The sequence below is a fragment of the Strigops habroptila genome, chromosome 5 (assembly GCF_004027225.2).
Source record: "Strigops habroptila isolate Jane chromosome 5, bStrHab1.2.pri, whole genome shotgun sequence".
Classification (NCBI taxonomy): Eukaryota; Metazoa; Chordata; class Aves; order Psittaciformes; family Psittacidae; genus Strigops; species Strigops habroptila.
Window position 1 is genome coordinate 19,803,281 of NC_044281.2, and position 21,026 is coordinate 19,824,306.

A 21,026-nucleotide genomic window follows, 5' to 3' on the forward strand; every position below is an offset into this window, starting at 1 on the left:
ATTCCAGCCAGAATTGATTGCTTGGTATCTCTGTCTGTATGAAATACGAGGCTACTGCCATTACAGCCATACTGCTAGAATATCAGTCTACGAGCAGTTTCAGCACTTGGCATCAACAGGTGCAGCTTTGCAGACCCTCAAGGGACCGGCTGCATCTCTTCAGCCAGAAATGAGGTTCAGCAGCATTTTAAAAAGCTCATTTTTGCGCTATGGAGGTGCCATCAGCAGCCTCCCGGTAAGGACCCACAGCACAGCCGCGCTCCTGGTGCCTTTGGTGGGGTAGATGACACGCCGTCCAACGTCGCCCGCGGTGAGTCCGTGTGGCGGCTAACGCGGGGTGCGAGCGGGTACCGACAGCGCTCCTGCCCGGCCGAGTGCACACAGGGTGGGAGGCAGGGCCATGGCTGGTACCGGTGGGCTCCGCTCTCCTCTACACCCCTCGTCCCCGGAGCCCTGCGGCGGCCGCTGAGGGGAGCCCGCTGCGGGGACCGGGCCGCGCCGGGCGGGGCAGGGCAGGGTGCTCGTTACCACAGCGCTACGCTGAGGCGGCGGCTGTTGCGGCGGCGCGGCGGGTGGGTAGCGGCGGGCGGCTCCTCCTCCTTCTTGCCGGGAGCAGCATGGCGGTCAAGGTGACTCTCGTCCTCCGTCGGTTGTTCGCAGGAGGAGTCGGGCGGACCCTCCGCCTGCCCGCACGGGGCGGCCGGAGGGAAGGCGGGCGGCGGGAGGGGGCAGCCGCTGCTGCGGGAGCCCCGCGGGGGACCAGGGGAAGCCGCCGGCGGACGCGGTGATGGCGGGGCGGCCGCGGGGAAGGGGCAGCGCAGCCTGCCCTCCCTCCGCCTCCTGAGGTGAAGCGGCGCGGGCCGAGGGTACTGCGGGAGCGGGCTGCGGGCCGTTATCCGGCGCGCACGGGCGGTAACGGCTGGGCCCGCCGGGCGGTAGCGGCTGGCGTCGTGCGGGGCCGGGGCGCCGCTGCCAGTCGGCCCTTGGTCTGAGAGCTGCCAGCGGCACGGGAGCCCCGCACTGAGCGCGGGGCGGTCATGTTTGCGGTTCGCCCTGTCGGCTAGATAAGGGGGTTGTATTGCCGCCCTTATCAGTGCACACAGCGGCTTTTATCTGTACGCGGTCAGTAACCCGGCTAGCGAAGCATTAACTTCCTTGTCCCCACAGGTGCAATTAACCAAAAGAGCGGATCCTGTTGAACTACGAAATATTTTTTTGGAGGTAAAAAGAGCTGTCTAATGTTGTTTGATTGACAGGCATTTAGTTTTTGCCCTTTCAGCAGTTTGCCATGGCATCGTATGCATGTCGTGCTTGTGGGACGCTTAAAAGTTCACTTTGCAGGCACAGTGTGTTGAAAGGGCCATCAGGTGTTGAGGAGAAATTGCTCCTGACACAAATCCTGATTAACCATTACCAAATGATAATCGTAAATAATTTTCTGAAATATTTTCTAATTTCTTGTAAATCAAATAATTATAACCATAACTAAGTACTGTTATTTTTTTAAATACACTTTTGCAAGATTCTAAAAAATTCTTCTTCTGCGGCTGTATGTTTTGGGTTTATATGTGTTCCTCTTACAAATGGATGGACAACTTGTGAGGGTTTTAGAACTTAAAATTAATTTATGTATTTCATAATATTATCCCTAGCACAGCCTTAGAATTAACATAGATAAATAACATCACAAAGCTTTTTCTCCTCTCCTTAATTACAATGGAGCACAGTCTAAAAGGAAAATCCAGTCAATCCTAAACTTTCATACTAAGGTTTGAATCAGGCAGATGGAATAAGAACAACTATGTTTTAGGTCCAAGAGTTGAGCCACTAATATTTCCTAAATGACTAAAATACCTTTTTCCCCCCCATGCTTTTATGTTGGGTATCACACAGTATGTTCAAGAAGTTTTCCCTGATGAAAAAGGAAATAATATAAAATGAAGTATTAATACTGTAAAAAATAAAATCTATTATTTAAGTTTTGACATGTATCTTTTGGTCCTACCATATTGTCTAATAGTTTACACATAAGTAGACAGAGAGATCTTCTTGCCTGAGAGAGAGAGAAGTTATATCCCAACCATAATTTTGATGGATTCTTGCTTTTGCATGCTGGATTACACTGGTAACATTGCTGGAGTGCTAGAACTTGGAATGTTGGCATCAAATAGTAAAAGCCCAGCATTTAGCTTCTAGTAAAAAAACCTTAAACTGCAGGTGTATTTACTGTTGACGTGACATTTAGCTTTCATAGGTAAGGAATACAGTAGAGTACGTTAAGAAAATAAGCAACATGAAAAATATGTTTTTAAAAAAATATATTTTAAAATATATGGTTCTAGAACATCACAACTCTTTCCTAGCTTTCTTTAAGATACTTTTGCATGATTGCAAAAAGTGAAACATGGTGTCAAAATACTCTGTTATTGGAAATGTGGGCTTTTTATGATTCTTGACTTCCAGTCAGTAGAAGCGCTTCCTTCTGGAAATAAGTAATTGTTTGAAGTCCTTGGTTTTGGTCATACAAGAAAAAGTGGAGAGGAAGAATATTGTACAACTGGATCTTGAAATTGTCTCTGTGACAATACATGTTTTATCAACCTAAAAAGCAGGCAGTCTGGTTTTAAAACAGCTTTTTGGTCTTCATGTCTATCTTGTAATCTTCAAAGAAACATGCAAATGAATTTGTCCATTGTTTGTGCTCTGAGGAATGAAAAATAGGAAAGCTCTCCTGTTTCCTCTGGAGTGTCTGAGATTTGCAGTAAAAAAAGAGAATCAACACAGATACCTCTGTAACAGAAGGAGGGTTTGCATTTGTTTTGGATTATATTTGATTACAGTTGAGTTTGAAATTGTGGCTTTTGATAGCAAGGAAACTTAGTTGCAAACTTTAAAAAGTACCGGAAGAACCTACTGTTTTCCAGGACTTAAGTTGTAGTGAGTCTTGTTGAGAAGTACTGCTAGTGTTGCGCACATCAGGGGTCAGATATGTTGTGCTCTTTGCTGAGAGTGCTGGCCTGTTCTGTGAGCTTCAGTTAAAGGTCGTGCATTCCTTCCTAAATTTGGCTTCCCTTGGAAATGGGCGAAGGGAAGACATGAACTCTAGGCCTCTTCGTCATCCGCCTTATTCATAGAGAGTATACGTGCCCTCTGTCCATCCAGTTTAAGTTGTATCTCACTGGATGCTTAATATATACCTTTCTCTTAGAACTTTTGAAGCTTGCTATATATTTCATTTTATTATTTTAAACTTTTCTAAATACTAACTTTGAAAAGTATTAAGGAGATATGCAATTATTTCTATGTAATCCTGTAACTATGAAATGCAGGCATTGAAATTTCATGTTTGTGCACCATCAAATAAATTACCTCTCAGGTGTTTGCTAACCACAGACTTCAGTAATAAGCATAAAAGAACAAAATAGAAATTCACTGAAGGATAAAAGAGTTATGTAGAACAACAGTTATCAGATCTCTTCATTCTTTTTTCTTAGGCAAGACACAGTCAGCCCTTGGGGCATATAGTTGAATTATTGGCTGACTGCCGGGTGCACGTGGAACCTGTTGTTCCAGCAAGGTGGAGAAAGAAACAAAAATGAATTTCCAATTTTAATACAGGAAACTTCTCCCCATCCGTGCTCATAGCTGAATTAAAAAAAAAAAAAACGCAACAAAACCAACAACAAACAAAACCAAACCTGTTAAGAGAACCCATAGGTCTCTTGTTTTGGAACTTTTTTCTCCTCTGCCCAGATAAAATCATTGGGATAGAAACCCCCTTTACGTAGAAAACTAACCAATTTTTCAAAGAAAGCATGGCTTCTGAAAGTGTGGCAATACCTAGCACTATATTGTACAACTAGAGTAAGGGGTTTATGTGTTCATGGTATGTGATGATGTTTAAAGAAAAAAAATAAGGATGCAAATCATCAAGTGCTTACATGAAGCAGTATGTAAATGTCTACTAAGAATTTTGTGTTATAAAGTAATACAGTTCAAGACTGAGGAAAATACAGATTTAATTGATCTGTTTTATAGGCAAATCAAGATATAATTTTCAATTGCCTATTTTGTGCTAAAAGATTCTTGGCTGAAGTTGTATGGTGAAAAGGTAACTCGAGGACAAATGTAAATACATGCCAAGCTACTTTGTCAGGCCTTGATTTATTGGCTCGCTGCCAAGCTCTTTCAAAATACCATAATCTTCACATATGGACCTCAATGTATCTGTCAATTAATTATTTTGTCTCAAAAATTTTCTAATGAAATTTCTTCCATACAGTTTTTATCATAAAAAAAAAATTCACTTTTTTTGGTGTCTGAAGAAAAGATGTTTAGATTTTGACTTTGATATGCACTCTGCTATCATACAGTTGAGCTCTATTATTCTTGAAGATATGCCCAATTCTCTGCATGTTTGGTGGTCCTTCATGCATAAAACTTTCTTTGGACTGCATATCTTGCAGCAGAATTGTGCTTCATAATGCATTTTTTTAGTCACTTGCGTATACGATTGAGAATCTTTCTAAGTCGATTCAGTGAAGCCACAGTTTGATTATATTGTAATGTCAGCAGCAGTGCTGAGTTAAAGGATTCCTGTCCACTGTTTGGTGTTCCTATTTTTGTGGAAATAATCTTTTTTGATTTTCAGTTAGTTCAATAATCCGTTTTACAGTGCAGTCTTGCAAATAGCTGTCATCACAGCTATAGGGTGGAAGAGGGAGAGGTGATGAGGTGATGTGAGAGGCTGTTATTATGGAAGATGTACGGGAGATGCATAAGCACGCACTGATGCAAGCTCCTTTACGCTGAAAACTGTCCTGACTGAATTGTTGGGGTGCATACAGCTGAAGCAAGCATGAGACGTTAATGATCCCCTGTATTGTAATGAAGTGCTACACCTTAACAGGTATTATGTATAGGTCTTCTTCTTAATATTCTACGTCCTGTGGGTCCCTGTCAGAGTAAGGGCCTATTTTGTTACTCTTTCACATAAAGCGGTGTCAACTGAATCAAGATACTGTGGTATATAGTGGAAAAGTTACAAATTAACTTTGAATTCACTAGCATGGATGTTGCATTGTAAGTCTTGGGGGGCATTGCCATTTCTTTTTCTGCAGAGAATGCTTATATAGTCATCTTTTAACGACTAGAACCTGGAAAGGTGAATTGCATTTTTACAAATAGATTAAAAATCACTACTTTTATTGCAAATCAAAATTCTAATGAAACACCTGGGTAGTTTTATAACTTTACTTTCTCAGAATGAAAGCAGTTCTACGTGTATATTTGAAAGTCTGCGTCTAAATCGTGTATAAGTAGACTGTACAGTAGACAGTGAACAGAAGAGATGGATTTTAAGCTATTAAGTAAGCTTGTTTATGGGTTTTGTGAGCAAAAATGCTGAGAAACAAACTCAGTTATTAAACTGAATTGGGTCATCGTAGTTTAGGGAACTAGAAATCTCTTGTGAGCTACTATCCTGTGTTTCAGGATGCAAACAGTTTAACTTTGCAATCTGAAAACATAGGCTTTATTTCCAAGATTACTGTCAAATAAACTATGAGAAATTTTCCCTGCTACTGTGCTGCTGTCTTGAAACAAGATCTGAGGGGCTTGAAGTTCCATAATATATTTCCCTTTTATTTATCAATTGTGATGCTTTATACTCCTGCCTCTTCTTGTTCTTAGTTCAAGATTAGCATCACCCGGTGTAACTGGACATCTGAGGGCAGAGAATTTACTTTATGGTAAAAAATTCACTTTAAATTTAAAGTTGACCTATAGATAAGAACCAGCGATTAATGGCTTGAAATAGCAAAGTAATCAGTAAGAATAACGATACAGACATATGGCAGTGGTCTTGGTGTACAAGTAATAAAGATGTACTTGGTTATTTTATTTTTAGTTGATTTTATTAATATTCAAATTATAGAATTTAAAATTTGCCTGTGATTTTTATTTGAAATTCATTGTTAATAAAATTAAAATTCAAAATCAAATTAAAACATTTGGTTCAAGTCCTTTTTGTCTGTGTGTGTGAATGTTTGCTTTAAGAAATGTCAAAACTATTAGTTTCAGGATAAAAATTAATCTGGAAATTTATTTCTCGCAAAAAGAGAAAACAAATAATACATATTTTCCAAATTAATTATAATAAAGACCAGGAACAATTATTCAGAAGATACTTGCCACTAGAAATTGTAAGAAAACGTATGTGCTGTGTTTTCAGTGTCCCTGCAAATAGAAAGCTGCAACATAGCTGCAATATTTATAAGTTTATGCAATAGTTTCTGAAAACATGTAATTGTCTTTTTTTATTAGAAGATATTGGTCATGATGTGAATACATCTATTCTATGAGGATAATCTGATTGTTGGTGATATGCAACTAATATAGTAATTATATTAGTATTTATGCAACTAATACTATTAGTTATTACTATTAGTTGCATTACTATTGTGCAACTAATATAGTGATGTAGCCCTTTAATTTCAGACCAGTTATGTGCAGACAATTGTGCATAATTTTAAGTGATATTCAGTAAAGATACTAGTTTGGTAATCACTGGTGATTAGCATCTACATAGATTAATTTTTGTTTCTGTGTTTTTATTTTTTATTTTTACTCTAGCATGCCAGTGTTGAGCAAGATGGCGAGCATTACATGACCCCAGAAGATTTTGTGCAAAAATACCTAGGACTTCATACAGATCCTCGTTACAATCCTAAAACAGTGCAGCTGTTGGCTGGAGTGGCAGATCAAACTAAGGATGGGTGAGAATTTTGCTTTCCATTAGAAGCTTGTAATGCACTGGTAAATGTGAGAGCAAAAGAGTTTGATAATTTCATCTTTTAAAATAGATTATAGGTTTAATTATACTTTAAGATTATTTAGACGATAAGTTTTTTCTCAAATACAATAGACTATAAATTTGTGGAAATTGGGAAAAAATAGTGTTTAATGTGCATTTTTTAAATTGGAATTTGTTTTAATGGAGTTTTAACAATCACTACAAATGCAGAGAAAGTTTAATGTAGTATGATTCCCTTGAAAGAGATCTTTTCTGTATACTCATGTCCATGATTAGATACTATGTAGAGTCTTTAGTAGCTGTAATTAAGCTTGGAAATATGGAAAAGCTTTCTTATTTCTGTAGTGTGCCATTCATATCAAACCATTGAGGTCTTTATTTTTAAAGTGCTGGCTATTAGGAAAGAGAGACGCTAATGACTATGAAAGAAGAAGGCATTTGCCTAATCAAGAGAAGGTCACACCACATAAAGCTTTTCCAACTCTGCTTGCAGATGATATTACTTGCTTGTAGACAGTTCTCTGAAACTACTTTAGAGAATGTCTGCTCCTCTGATGTAGTACCCTCTAACTCATCTTCCAAAAAACCTCTTCTCTTGCTCTATGTAGACTTCTAGTTTTGGCCTTGGATTGTAGTAGGGAAGTGGGCATTGTTAAGGTGAGGTTAGGATGGATGAGAGAGCAGGTCAAGAATAGGGAAGGGAGTGGTTATTTTGTAGAGAAGAGAGAGAAAGCTGATGTTAAAATAGTATACCTTTGTAAATACATAGGTGTGGCTTGTTTTAAATTGAAAGCCCCTTAACAACCATGGATTTGTGAGCCTAAATCTGACCTTTGACATCACTTAAATGTTTTTGTTTTCCTGTATTTTGCTTTAGAATGTCTTATTAGTTGGCATAGTATCCTGAGAAACTTGTGCTTTGCAAATTAGATTGTGTATGCTGCATACATTTTACACTAAATGACAAATACAGGCTCTCCTGTTTGATGCAATGTTACATGATTTTTTTTTTTAATAAAACTGCAGCATTTTTGTAATACGTTTCGTATATATAACCTGTCTCTGTTTGCAATACATGACTGCAGTTTGTTGTATTGTTATGGATTGAAAAGGCTATTTTGTATGTATCTATTGAAAGAATAGTCTAACTGATTACTAGTAAACCAACATGTTGAGTATCTTGCTTCTCTGAAATATGTTGGTTATCTTTTATGATGTGCACTTCTTCAGAAAATGACTTATAAAAGTCTCTTACAGTAAGAAATCAATGATTTATTTTATTTCAACAGAACTTTACATTGAGGCATCACTTTTTCATTGCTTTCCCTGTGAATACAAGTTTGTTTGCTTGTTTGTTTTTGTTCTTATTTTTAAATCTGGGTAATATTTGAAGTGAGATAATCAAACATGGGTAAGTGTGCTCTAATTCTGAATTGGAACAGTGGGAATGGGAATTACTATCATATGGTCTGCAGTGCAAGATGTTTGTCCGTTTGAATACTTGTCTGAAACTTATTTTCGTAAACGTTTTAATCTGTATTTATCTCTAATCTGTATTTCATGTGAAGAATTTGTTATACCCCTGTCATCATCGTTGATTTATTTATTTACTTTTACATTTGCATTCTTCCTTTTGTAGTGAGTTGTGATATATCAAAATCCAGACTCTAATTGTGTCATCCACACAGAGTTTAATCTGTAGCATGAATAATTATTGTAGTCTTCAACTGAATTCCACAATGCATTACATCTTTCCAAGGACTTAAAGTTACTTTACAGAGTGCAAGGAAGTACCAGTACTCCTATTCCATACATACACTTGTAAATTAAATGACAGCGCAACATCACACAGCAAGTCATTGAGAAGCCATGTTATGAAATTTCATTCCTGTATCTGCTATCAGATTCTCTTAGCCCTGCTTGCCCTTCAAATAAATACTCAAAGTGTTTCTGGTAACTTTTCTTTGTTAATCTTTTTTTAGTTCACTTAGGTTTAAGTTTGGTACTTTAGAGAAAAAAAAGCCCATTTTGGAACTGTCTGTCTGTAGGCATATGTTTAAAAAAATGTTTGGTTTTTCTTTTTTCTGTTTTTTTACTTTTTTTCTGGTGGTAACTTGATCCTTACATAACTGTTCTGGAGTGCTATTGCCTTCTCCTGTTACAACAGTCTTAGTACAAGACTGGTTTGCCTTATTGGAACTCTGTAAGAGAGTTCTTAAAACAGATGACTCTTCATTTTCAAAGTGTTTATTCCTCATTGTTACAAAAGCATGTTCTGAGAAATTAATGTGATAAGCTCTAAAATAGGAATTTGGCCTAAACTGCTTTGTCTACTGTCTGGCTACAACAGGGTTTCACTGATGCTGTAAGCATTCCTATGTCTTCAGACTGAAGGCGCTAGTTTTGCAATTAGGATAAATATCCTCTCTGAATAATGTACTTACATATGTGTGCCAAACCCAGCTTCCCAATTACGTAAATCAATTTACATTAGTAGGTATTGCAGTTCTAAAATCAAAGATTTTCTTCTCCTTTCAAACCTTCAAAATTTCACAGTAGTATTCGAAATTCTTTATTTTAATTACTTGTTTCTGGGTACTCTTCTTTTTTTTTTTTTTTTTTTTTTTTTTTTTTTTTTTTTTAAATCAGCATATCATTCTTAACATTTGGAAATGAGGTCTTAAGCTAAGTCCAGAAGAAAGAGTTGATGTTTCACTTACTGGAGAATCACAACAGAGCTATACTTAATATCTGAAAGTTATGTGGGGGGAAAAAAGAGCACAGAGTTGTAGTAGGAAAAAAAGAGATAGAAGAATTGTAAACACATGGCTTGCTTTGTGTGCTTTTGAAAGGTAACAGTACAAAAGAAATAAGAGGAAAGGAAACTTTAAAAAATGTTACAGATAAAATGCAAGGTGAGTGATTTGATATTGTTATGGACTCTGTAGTGTAGCGGGTTCACTGGATGATACTTGAGTAGCAATTGGGTGGGAAGCTCTATCATTCTGTTTAATCCAGCTCCTGTTATCTCCATCCTAATGGATAATGAAGGATCACAGGGGATATCCCTGCTCTTAGGCATTGCAAGTTGAATTGAAAGGAAATTGAATGTGTCTTGTCTCCTTTTGCTGTAGGCACTGTTAAAGTGAGTCCTCTGAAGACGGCTTCTTTCAGGTTCAGGCTTCTACGAATGCATTCTACAGAGATCGTCACTTGATTCTGTCAGTTATAAAGCTTACTGCTTAGGAATTAATTTGTATGTCAGGTTTACGCTTGTATGTGAGGTATATTTTGAAATGATAGTATTTCCAATTATTTTAAAAGGATATTCTGTTTCTTTGATCCTACACCCTTATTTATCATGATCATCCTTTGGATGAATTTGACTTTACATCTGAAGAACTATTCTCACTTCTCTGATTTTTGTGGCTAAAGTGTGACAAATTAGTATTGTAATTCTGTATTTGCCGTATCTTAATTCCCTTGAAAATCACTATATTTTTTCCTGTGTTTTCTGTATAATGCATATATGCAAGAATGTTGACATATGTAACCTCATTTAAAGTCTTTCAATTCTGCTTTATGTGTACTCTGACAGAGAAACACTAGATAAACTAATGGATAGTGTGGTTTGATTTTTCATTCCCCTCCCTCCCCCCCTGCTCCCTAGGTAACAGAATTTGTACTTGGTTCTTTAGCAGTAAGCAGTATATGTGTGAAGTAGTCACTATCTTCTATGAAGAGTACTAAATTCAGATCAATTATGTACATTTTCTAGGAAAATGTACAATCTACAGTGATATTCTGTGTTTTAACAGCATCTAATGAAATAATTATTTTTTTTTTAGTTCATAAAATGCAATTACAATTCGTATTCCCATTGATAATTTATTTGATATCCCATCATTTATTTCTGTAAACTGAGCTAAGGGACTTGTAACTGGATGGAATATTCTAAGTCATCAAGCTAAGTCCCCTATTTTTACAAGGATGAAAACACACACTGATTCCAAGAAACCAAGTTTGGTGTTAAAACCTAAGGCTTTTGCTTGCAGTATTCTGAACAGGCCACAGTATATGCCTGCTCTGAATATCTTTATGGATATGTGATACTGTTAATGTGTCAACATTATTCTTTATCTTCTCCTGGCTCAGGGCTTATCATTCTGCAGCTGTTCTTACATACAGCATTAGGATCCCTTCTAACTTCCTTGCAGTTTATGGAGGACTAGGTTTTTAAATGGTTTTTTTTTCTGTTTAGTCAGAATAAGATGGGTTCCTCTAGAAAAGTTAGTTACGATTATCCTAAAAAGTTACTTGTACATACATTCAAGGCTGAGTTTTTATGTGTTGGAACACAAAGCAGCATTCCAGAGACATTGTGAGAACCTTACCTGGCGATACTGCTGCTTCCTTATTTGGCACAGCTTTCCTAATGCATCCTGAGTTGCATTTTTCTGTATGGTGACTGTCTTGCATACAGAGGATCTTGAGATCTGCTGCTACACTCAAATCCTTCCCTGCCTTGGTCATGTCTAACTGTCCCTATGTCCAAATGTTTTTGTAGTTTCTTTCTTTCTTGGCCTCAAGTACATGACATTGTGGTTCATGTTATATTTGAAGTGTAATATTTTTTCTATATGAATGGGAAAATATAACTTCTTCTGAACCTGTTTTTTATTAATGTTATAGGTTGTTTTAAGAAAACACGTGTATTGTGTAGCATATTCCTATACTTACATTAAACTATCTTTTCTTTCTTAGTAGAAATACGTATATAAATTATTAAGATAATGACAGTCCTTTAAATTTCATGGTGGTAGAATTTCTGTAGGGTTTTTATGTCTTAATTTTTAAGTGCTGTCTGCTTACCTTTATAATTACAAGGTAATACATTGTAGGTATTCACTGAAAATTGATTTTATTTTGTTGTATATTTTGTAGAGTCTTAACATTTTTATGTAAGAATTTTAATAATAATAGAGCATTAGACACAAAATATCATTGGTATTGTGAATATGTTTTTGAAATCTTTTTAACTTGCGTATTTTCCTTCGTAGGTTGATTTCCTTTCAAGAATTTTTGGCATTTGAATCTGTTTTGTGTACTCCAGATGCAATATTCATTGTTGCTTTTCAGTTATTCGACAAGGCTGGCAATGGAGAAGTAACATTTGGTAAGAATATCTAAAGAAAAACAGTTTAACAAAGTGATGATAACAGTATAAATCTTAATAGTGGTTCATGACCATTGGTACATAGAAATGCATATTGTGCTGTACTGGTTGGCTAAGAGTTTGCAGGAGTAAAACTTTTCTTTCAAGTAATACAAGCCTAAGAAATACACAGAAACAAAATATATTTTGCTCTGTCTTCCTGAATCAAGATTTTTCACGTTTCTGAAGTAGTTACAACAATGCTGGTCTGTTCAGTGTCATTCTAAATAAATTTGTATGTTGTGGACTTTGAGCTCCTTCAGTGATGAGGGATTTTAAAAATATGTACTGGATCTCCATTCTTCTTTGAAGAATTATCATTAGATACAGTACGAGCTCTATATAGGAATGAAGGAGGTTTGATCTTTTGAATTTCGAATTTAGTATTCCTTTTCTCGAGGAGTAAATCTTTAATGTTATGAGTGTTAACTTCCAACTAGATCATGTATTTGAAGAATTAGGAAGAAAATATGGCCTTTAAGTTTTGTTACCTTTTTTTTTTTTCCTTAATCACATAAATTAGTAATTGGACAAAATGCTTTAGGCTAACTATACTGCTCTATGGTGTTGCTAAATAACTGTTACTAACGTTGCAGTCCTAGGAGGACTAGGTTTTATTTTTAAAACTTCATATGTTTATGAAAATTACATAAGCCAATGCTACAAATTTTAATAAAGTGGAATGAGAATTACATGTTATTTCTATCCAAAAGAATAAAGCTCTTAATAAAGAAAATACAAACGATGCTTGGATTCGTAACCACTTGCTGTTTGTACTATTTCATTCTTTTGAAAATTGTTGCAACTCGTTGGGAAAAAAAAAAGAAGCAAGGGTCTTTTTATGGAAACAAACTGCTTGACTAGTGATGTTTGTTAAATTACATCATTAACTGAAGGGTCAAATACTGAGCAATTTGGATACACATCGTCTTGAAAAGAAACTCTTTCAGAACTGAAGTAAAGTTGAAGTCAGTAAGTGCAGTCATTAGGAAGTAGATAAACTGCTACAATCATTATGACCATGTTAACGATAGTATATTTAATAATGTCACAGAATGAGTATATGCACTTTGTAGCTCTCGTGAACAGACTTGAAATAGCTGGTTCCGTAAATGAACAAAAGTAATTTCAGATTGTATTTGGATTCCTCAATCAGACTGAGGATTGTTATTTTTTATGAGCACATTTTATAAACTAAAAGAACAAAACAAACGAGAAATTGTAAAACCAGAAAATTCCATAATTTTTTTTCGATATCTTTATCACTGATTTTTTTTTTTTTAATAAGGCTAAGTCTTGAATAGGAAACTCTGAAAGAAACTTAAAATTTACTATTGGTTTCCTGATTTTACAAGATTATATTGCAATTATTACTTTATTAAATAGTATGCTGTAATATATCAATGGTACATATTTTTGTGCTACAGTTCCCACGTTTACTGCTGCTTTCTTGTTATTGTTTGTAACATGGCCTGCTTATTTTTACTTCATAGGCATATCATACAAATTAATGCATGTGGGGAAAAATGTGAATGATAATATATGACACGTTTGGAATTTGGTAGCTCTGCAATGAATTCCCAAGTCAGTCTTGTGGCCTATAAAGGCTGTTTTGTGAGTCCTGCACTCTTTCATTTTCATACCACATCAACAGAAAAGCACAGTTTAGTTTCATGTAAAAACGAAAATATATAGAATTAAAAAATTAAGAATTTTAATGAATTATAAGAAATACACTGAAATGGAATAAGTTTAGCCAATTGGTGTAAGAATTGCCATCAGACAAGTCATCTCTCTTTCATGAGTGTGCAATGTATCCAGTCTGCAGAGAAACCATGTTGGTTATGAAAGCAAAAATGAGTCAAGATGTTCTAGCTCAGATACAATGCTATGTGGATGTGATTGCATTGATTCCAAAGCTAACTCAAGCCAGTAAGTCTTGCCAGAAGTGACATGGATTTGCTGAGGTTTTTCTGCACTGTGCATCTGGAGCAAGGGGTGGAGGTGCTGGAGAGTGGAACACAGAATCAACTTGGGTCTGTTAGGCCAGTAACTTGAACTCAACACTGGCCTTGCTGGGTGTGAGATAATGTCTCAAAATCATTTGGGTATAACTGTGTCGCATTTTCAAAAGATATCCTGTAAATCTACTAAGATTTTCAGTTATCCAGCGAAAGTTAAGTGTATTTGTTGATTTTTAGCGTTGTCTCTCTATTTGAAAGCAAAATGCTCAGTTGGGTTCACATTTCTTTTTTAGGATTTACTTACTGACATGGACTCAGACCTTACTTGAGCACTTCATCTTCTTGCAGTCCTTTTGAACCTTAGACTGCCACTTGTCTCCTCAAAAGTTTAGCTTCCAACTCTCCAATGAGGAAATTATTAATTAAATTGTATTATAAAGAACTTCTGAGTTGAGAAATGGAAGAAGACAAAAAGTTTATGATTCTTTAGAAAATATTTAGTAGAAATACTTGTCAGCAATGCTACGCTAATCAGTGTCTGTGCTGCATCATATGTTAATTGGAATTGTTGAAACAGGAGGCCTTCTGTCACTTTAATGTCACCTACTTTCTCACTGCTTTGGGACATTTTTCCAGGAGTTTTGGACATCCAGAAATCCTGTATGAATAACTGCCAAAAATGTGCAGGTAGTATACTGCAATATTCGTGTAGTAGGTCCATTGCAAAAACCTGAAATTGGAACTACTTTGTATGAGCAAACTGTACAGCATGGTCAGTACTCTTTTCATGTTTCAGCTGCACCGGACTTGCTGTCAGCTTGGTGAATAAGAAATAATAAAATGACTATTTTAATAACCCACTGATAAAAGTGACAGTGCAGTTTAAATGACTTTTAAATCATGGAGAAATACAAAAAAAGCATTTGTTTTCCTGATCAAATGCTTGTACTACATGAATTATTCCTAGGTGAATATTTTGTGGGAAATATATTGCTGGTGAGGTCTTAGAATATTGCTTTAACCATAAAATATTTAAAAGCTAAAGCTGATAAAGAAAAGTGTGTGTGTGTGGGGGGGGGTGTGTGTTGTTTGGTTTGTTTGTTTGTGTTTAATTTTTCATGAATTGTCTTTCCTGTTACTGGTTGCTATCTGTAGCCAGGGAAGACTGACAGCCAGTTTGCTTTTTTGATCATTGGATGTAACTGGCTAGATTACTTAGCATGAATGAAATATTTATAGACCTTCCATAAAATTAATGCTATGGTACTAGGGAGACTTCTTTTTATTGCTATTCTTGCAGGTCTTTTGACCTGAAGTCAGGTTAAAGCAAACGTGAATATTAAATGTGCTCAAGCTATTTGGTGTGCTTCAGTGTTGAAGCAGATAGTCCTTATTTTGGTTAAAGGTGAAGTGTGTGATTATCACTGAAACTTCTCTCAAAAATAGGGTGTCTAACTGGAAGTAAAAGGATTCTTTGTAATTTATCCCTTTGGCAAGCCATGCAGTGATCTGGACTGTATCACTTTTAATTGGAATGTACAATTTCAAGGCTTTTTTTCCAGCTGTTCTTCCTTGTAGAGTCACCAGAAAGAAAGCCATTCTCTGATAAACTGAAGAATTTAAGAGACACTTTTTTAGTTAAATAACCATGCTGGTATGGATAGAAAGATAAAGCTAAAATAATGAGATTTAGAAACAATTTTGCTGCCTTCATGTTCAGGATTCTTCTGTATTCAGGATTTTTGTATTAATATTATTTTGGACATAATACGAAAATATTTATGGAACTGAACAAAAGGTTTTTAAAAACATCCTGCAGCTCAAAATCTCATTAAAAATATTTTGCAGAGTATAATGGCCTCTTCTTTAAAGGCACTGGGGGGAGTAAGGGAATTGGATGCCTAATAATGCAACTAATGTGAAAATTACCATGATATTAGTGAACTGAAATAATAAACATCGGTGTAATAATTTCAGAAGTTGAGAATACAGCGATACTGAAATCTTGTCCATCTATTTTCTTCAACAAATTTTAGTCTAGGAGAAAAAGTTCATATTTGATCAGGACACAGAGTTTGAGAACACTGGAAGAAGGTGAGTGAGAACAAGAGGAGTTGAACGTATGTTGTTACAGTTCTTTGCTTTTGAGTATTATTTTCCAGGAAATACAGATCACTCCTAGTACTCACTCCCACCATTTCCAAAAGAGCAATTGGATTGAAAATGCTAGGATTTTTATTTAATTTGTTTTATAAAATACTGTTTGCAACCGTAAAGGCTGGAAACCTTTTAACATGTAAGCAGAAAACCCCTCATAACCATATGGCTATAGATCTGAGGATATAAGAAAAACACCACGTTTTTATCAAGTGTGCTGTAAACTAGAACTGCTATTTTTCTTGGCTTCCTGGTAGCCATATGTTAGTTTCCTGTTTTCAAAATGTCTTTTGCTTAACACACGCAGATAATGTAGGAAACATCACTGTATGTCATGACTTTCTTTTGTCCTCATGTTTTTGTCAGGTTGGTTGGTTTGTTTCTGTTTCTTTCCTGTGGTGTGATGCTTTCAGGTTTAAAGCATAGTTTTAAACACTTGTGAGCAGTGCAGTGTGGGAGCCCCTCATTTTTTTTTTTATAGTAACGATAAGGTTCAAAACTGTAGTTCAGCAAGAGGGAACAGAAAAGGGGAACTCCACATTAAAATTATATATAGTGACAATTTGTTGTTATGGCTGTCAGTAATATTAACCTTAAACAGAATCACTTTTAAAATAAGGGTAGAAATCCAATGTAACTATTTCTAGTTTAGCTTTGTCACTTTTCCTGCCATTTGCCATTTTGCTCTTTGTTAAAGTAATTATATTATTTGCATTTGGATCACTCTTCATATACTTCTGTTGCATCAGGTGCTACAAGAAAAGTCTTTTTGCTTTTAACAATGATTTTTCATTTTATGCTTGAAAGTGAAAATATGTAAAATTTGCTGTTAGCAGAAATAAGGAAAAGTAGTAACGTAGAATACATTAAAATGCATCATGTACATCAAGACTCAAATACGTACAAATGGGACTGTAAATGACTGAGTAGACAGATTTAAAAAAAAGCCCCACAAATTATTAAACAACAAACCGTTAGCATACTTAGGCTACTACTTAAAACTATAACATTTATATTTCTGTGTTTCTAACAAGCATGACTGATGTTCCATCACTGGTGAGAGGGAATGGTAAACTCTGTTAACAGGTTGATGGCACTGAGTTGCGTGAGGTTTTCACTCTGCTTCTTGGGGAGCTGATTAGTGAAAACAAGTAATAGATACTACCTCAAGGCTCACTTGGGCTACTGAGCTCATCCCCACGATGGTCCATCAACAAGACATCATAGCGTTTATAACATATTCTTCTGCCTTCTATGAAATAATTTTCTAAAAACTTTGTTCTTGTATTGTTTTTCTGGGCCTGATAGGTAACAGTGTTTGGGGGTTGAGCCAGTGATGTGTATGCTGCCTGCAGATAGCTGCTCCAAGCGTCTGTAATTTGTTTAAAATGATTGGGTGGGGAAATTCTGAAGCAATCTTGAGAGAATGTGTGTCGCCTTGGAGGTAATGTTCTAGTGCACTAGAGTAGTAGGTTTATTGTTCCTGGGGCTGATGGTAAGTTGAGTATGTCATCAGGCTGCTGACTTGTATGCCTATCTGAGAAGAAAATGCGTTGCTGTAAGCCTGGAAAGAAAGTTATCAGCTCAGTAGGAAAGAATTCCACTGCAGAAAGGTGAGCAAAGAGTAGGAAAAGACATTAGTAAATGAGCAACGTGTATTGACAGGGACAATGAATGCATTCTGTAGAATGTCAGACTAAAATGAAAGGCTTTAAAAATAATTTGCTGTTTGCCTCCTGCAGAATAGCTCTGGAAATTTGAAGTACTTTGTAGTTTATCTTAATTTGGAAGCATTACTGGGTTTTGACTGAGGGAGATGATAAAAGGCAAAAAATCTGCAGCATCTGTACCTGAATGTTACCTGTTTTCTTTGTTGTCAGTGCTTTGCTTTTGCCGTGAAAAAAATAAATTAAAAATAAGAAATTCGGTCATAATTCTGAGTGGTGGAAGTGTAGGTGATGAGCACATTATGTATAATTTCTGAAATGTGATTGTCAGTTTGCTGCTTCTCGTCACACAAGCTGTTGTGGTGATGGCTATTTCCTTTACTGTAAGAGAATAGCCAACAAAATTGGATTAAAAAGGTATCTTGATACATTGTGAAGAAAGCATTGCTACTCTTGGATAGAAGTAGTAAATTTTAGTGTTTATCTAGCAATGTTTTAGAATCCCGGATGGCTTTGGAAAATTGTATTTAGCATTTCAATGGTTTTAACTGTGTCAGTTATTCACAACAGGTACATACTTTTGCTCCTGTACCCCAAATGCTTCATAAACAAAGCCAACATGGAATTAATTAAGCATTAGATACAACAGCATATCCTTAAACCCTGACTACTCTAAAACATGCAGTACACATCACTGATTGTGGGTAATTGCCCCTGGAAGAAAAAGGGATAAGGCACCTCAATTTTCAGAGAAGCAACAGGCTAATTTGGATACCATTTATTAAAGGTGATAAGTCACTACTAGAATTTTTCAAGTTTCAATACACTTAACTATTGAATATAAATTTATCAATTCATTTCCCAGTATTATGTGCTGAAGAATCTTGATGTATGATTTGTTCATGACTAATTGTAGTAGTTTTTACGAAGAAAAAGATCAACAGTGTAGTAAACCAGTTCTTGGTTAAAGTAGTATATGCTTAAATGTTTGAATGAGAGTTATGAAAAGACCAAGGCTTAAGTCTCATTAAAAATAATTGAAATATCTGTCTATATGAGCAGGTATGAATATTTTCTTATAAGAAAAAAGACTTTTTTTAACCTTTCCTTAAGGTTTAAAGAAGCAATTATTGGAAACAATTGAAAAATACAGTTTATATTTTCTGGCTGCTTCAGCATGTTCTTTACTAAGTTTTCATTAAGAGAACTCTGAGTGTTTTAGAGTCAGTTTTACAGATGTGTAAGGAGTCACTAGTCGGCACCCTGTTTGTACCTTAATAGCCAAGCCAATAGATCCAATTAAGCAGGCATGTCTTCTGTTCCCTTCACAATTTAGTGCTGTTTTGCTAGCTCAGTTGTGAGCTGCACTGTGTTTGTGTTTGTAGTACATGAAGGCTCTAGGTAATTTGGTCAGAAGCTGCAGCGAATCAGTGGTAGGTGGGGAGTTTGAATTTACATCTCCTGGTTCCTCAATATCTAGCAGTGATGAATAAATCTACTATAGACAAAACTTTCAAAGGAAATATGGCAAAATAAAATATTTTAATACTATGTATTGGGTGCTTTACCTCTTATTTTCTTAACCCTTATCTTGTGTATTAATACTGGTGAATAGATATGAATAGACAGTTACAAGTAGCCTGGGTAGTTTTTTAAGTTTCTTGTTTGCCCAAACAACTTCTTTAGCCTACCTTGCAGTGGAAACTATAAATTGCAGGGGTTTTATGATAGTCTATGTTTGACCTTTAAGTAAGGGTTAAATAAAAGTTAAATCACTAGCTATAATCTGCCCTTTGAATATGTAATCTCAGAGTAACTGTCAAGCAGGTGATCTAGCCAAGGCATCCTGCTTGGAATGTCCTTGTTCTGAGATGGATTTATTCTGAACATTTCTTTTCCTTTCCTCACTGAATAGATAAAACCATGTTGTGATTTGACAAGGTTTCATCTAGAACTAGTAGAATGGCTATAGAATTGAAAGAATGAATGAATCAAATAGTCCTTTAGCATAGAGAAAGCAACACATTTACTCCAAATAAATAGCTCTTGATGGAGTTATGAAATGCCATGTTTTATTTTGGTTGTTAGCAGGTTGTAGGTTGGTTGATAAAACCAAATCAATTCAGGTACTTGGAGGTAGATTTTGAAAAGTGTTCACATGGTATGGATAGATATCCAGTTATACTATTTATGTGGTTGGATAGTCTGCACAAAAAGCAGGCTTATTTTGCAGCGTAGCAATGCTGTGTATGAATAATGCGTGCTTTTTTTTCAGATGAGGTTTTTGACAGAATTCAGATAACACATTTGGCATTGAGGTTTCAGTTGTACAGTATGTATATGAAGAATTTCATATTCTGAAATGACAGGTTTTTTCTTTACCTCATTTAAAAGAGGACATCTCTATCTTCACTTATCTTAAAACATTTTAATAACTGAGACTACCAATTATGTTTTATAGGATTTGATTTTTGTGCTAAGACCTTATCAAAAGCTTCTAATAAGGTGCTTTCTGCTGAGTTAATGATACGTTTTAGATGTCATTTCTTATACCTATCTTCAATAGACATATTCAGACAGTGTGATTGTAATAATCAAGGTTCAATCAAACCATACTTAGTATGACAAATATTGCGTGAGATTGTAATGCAGGTATTCATGCTCTTGATAAAGGGCTTAATTTGACTCCTAGCAGAGACAGAGAGCCACTATTGATTTTTATATCAGAATGCAAAATAGTTCTTATTTGTCATGTATGAGGGAAATTGCTTCTTAATTAAAACTAAATAAAACACTCACTCCAAGGTTTTATGCAGTAATACAAAAAGTATCATGTTGTGTTGAAAATGTGTTCTTACACAGGTCTATAAAGGTTCAGTTAGCAATTATTCTTAACAAACTAAAACACTTCCTAAACAGCTGCTTAAAACATCATTTGTATCCTTCCTGGAATGTTTGTAGATTTTCTGTACCCCAAAGCTCACTTGTTGTTTTTTCCTCTCCCAAAGCAAATGTCAAAGAAATATTTGAACAAACTATTATTCATCTTCATATCCCCTTCAACTGGGATTGTGAGTTCATTCGACTGCATTTTGGACATAACAGGAAGAAGCATCTTAACTATTCAGAGTTCACTCAGTTTCTTCAGGTTAGTTATGAACCTTCTTCCAAAGTAGAATTGAAATTCATTTTCATTTCTAATAATAAAG

At 35.8% G+C, this 21,026-nt stretch overlaps 1 protein-coding gene across 5 annotated transcripts in view; it reads left to right on the forward strand.

The window, feature by feature from the left end:
* Positions 1-208: 208 nt before the first annotated feature.
* Positions 209-21,026, forward strand: part of SLC25A12 (solute carrier family 25 member 12) — a 51,904-nt gene continuing 31,086 nt past the window's right edge. The window contains exons 1-5 of one of the 5 annotated variants that reach the window (XM_030487518.1): positions 209-310; positions 1,168-1,221; positions 6,634-6,776; positions 11,875-11,990; positions 20,826-20,965. In XM_030487518.1, coding sequence (XP_030343378.1) covers positions 284-310; positions 1,168-1,221; positions 6,634-6,776; positions 11,875-11,990; positions 20,826-20,965 — 480 coding nt within the window. In that variant the 5' untranslated portion in view covers positions 209-283. Of the gene's footprint in view, positions 311-542; positions 630-826; positions 846-1,167; positions 1,222-6,633; positions 6,777-9,463; positions 10,099-11,874; positions 11,991-20,825; positions 20,966-21,026 lie in introns of those variants that run through there. The other 4 variants (XM_030487519.1, XM_030487522.1, XM_030487520.1 and 1 more) reach the window with 4 other exon arrangements.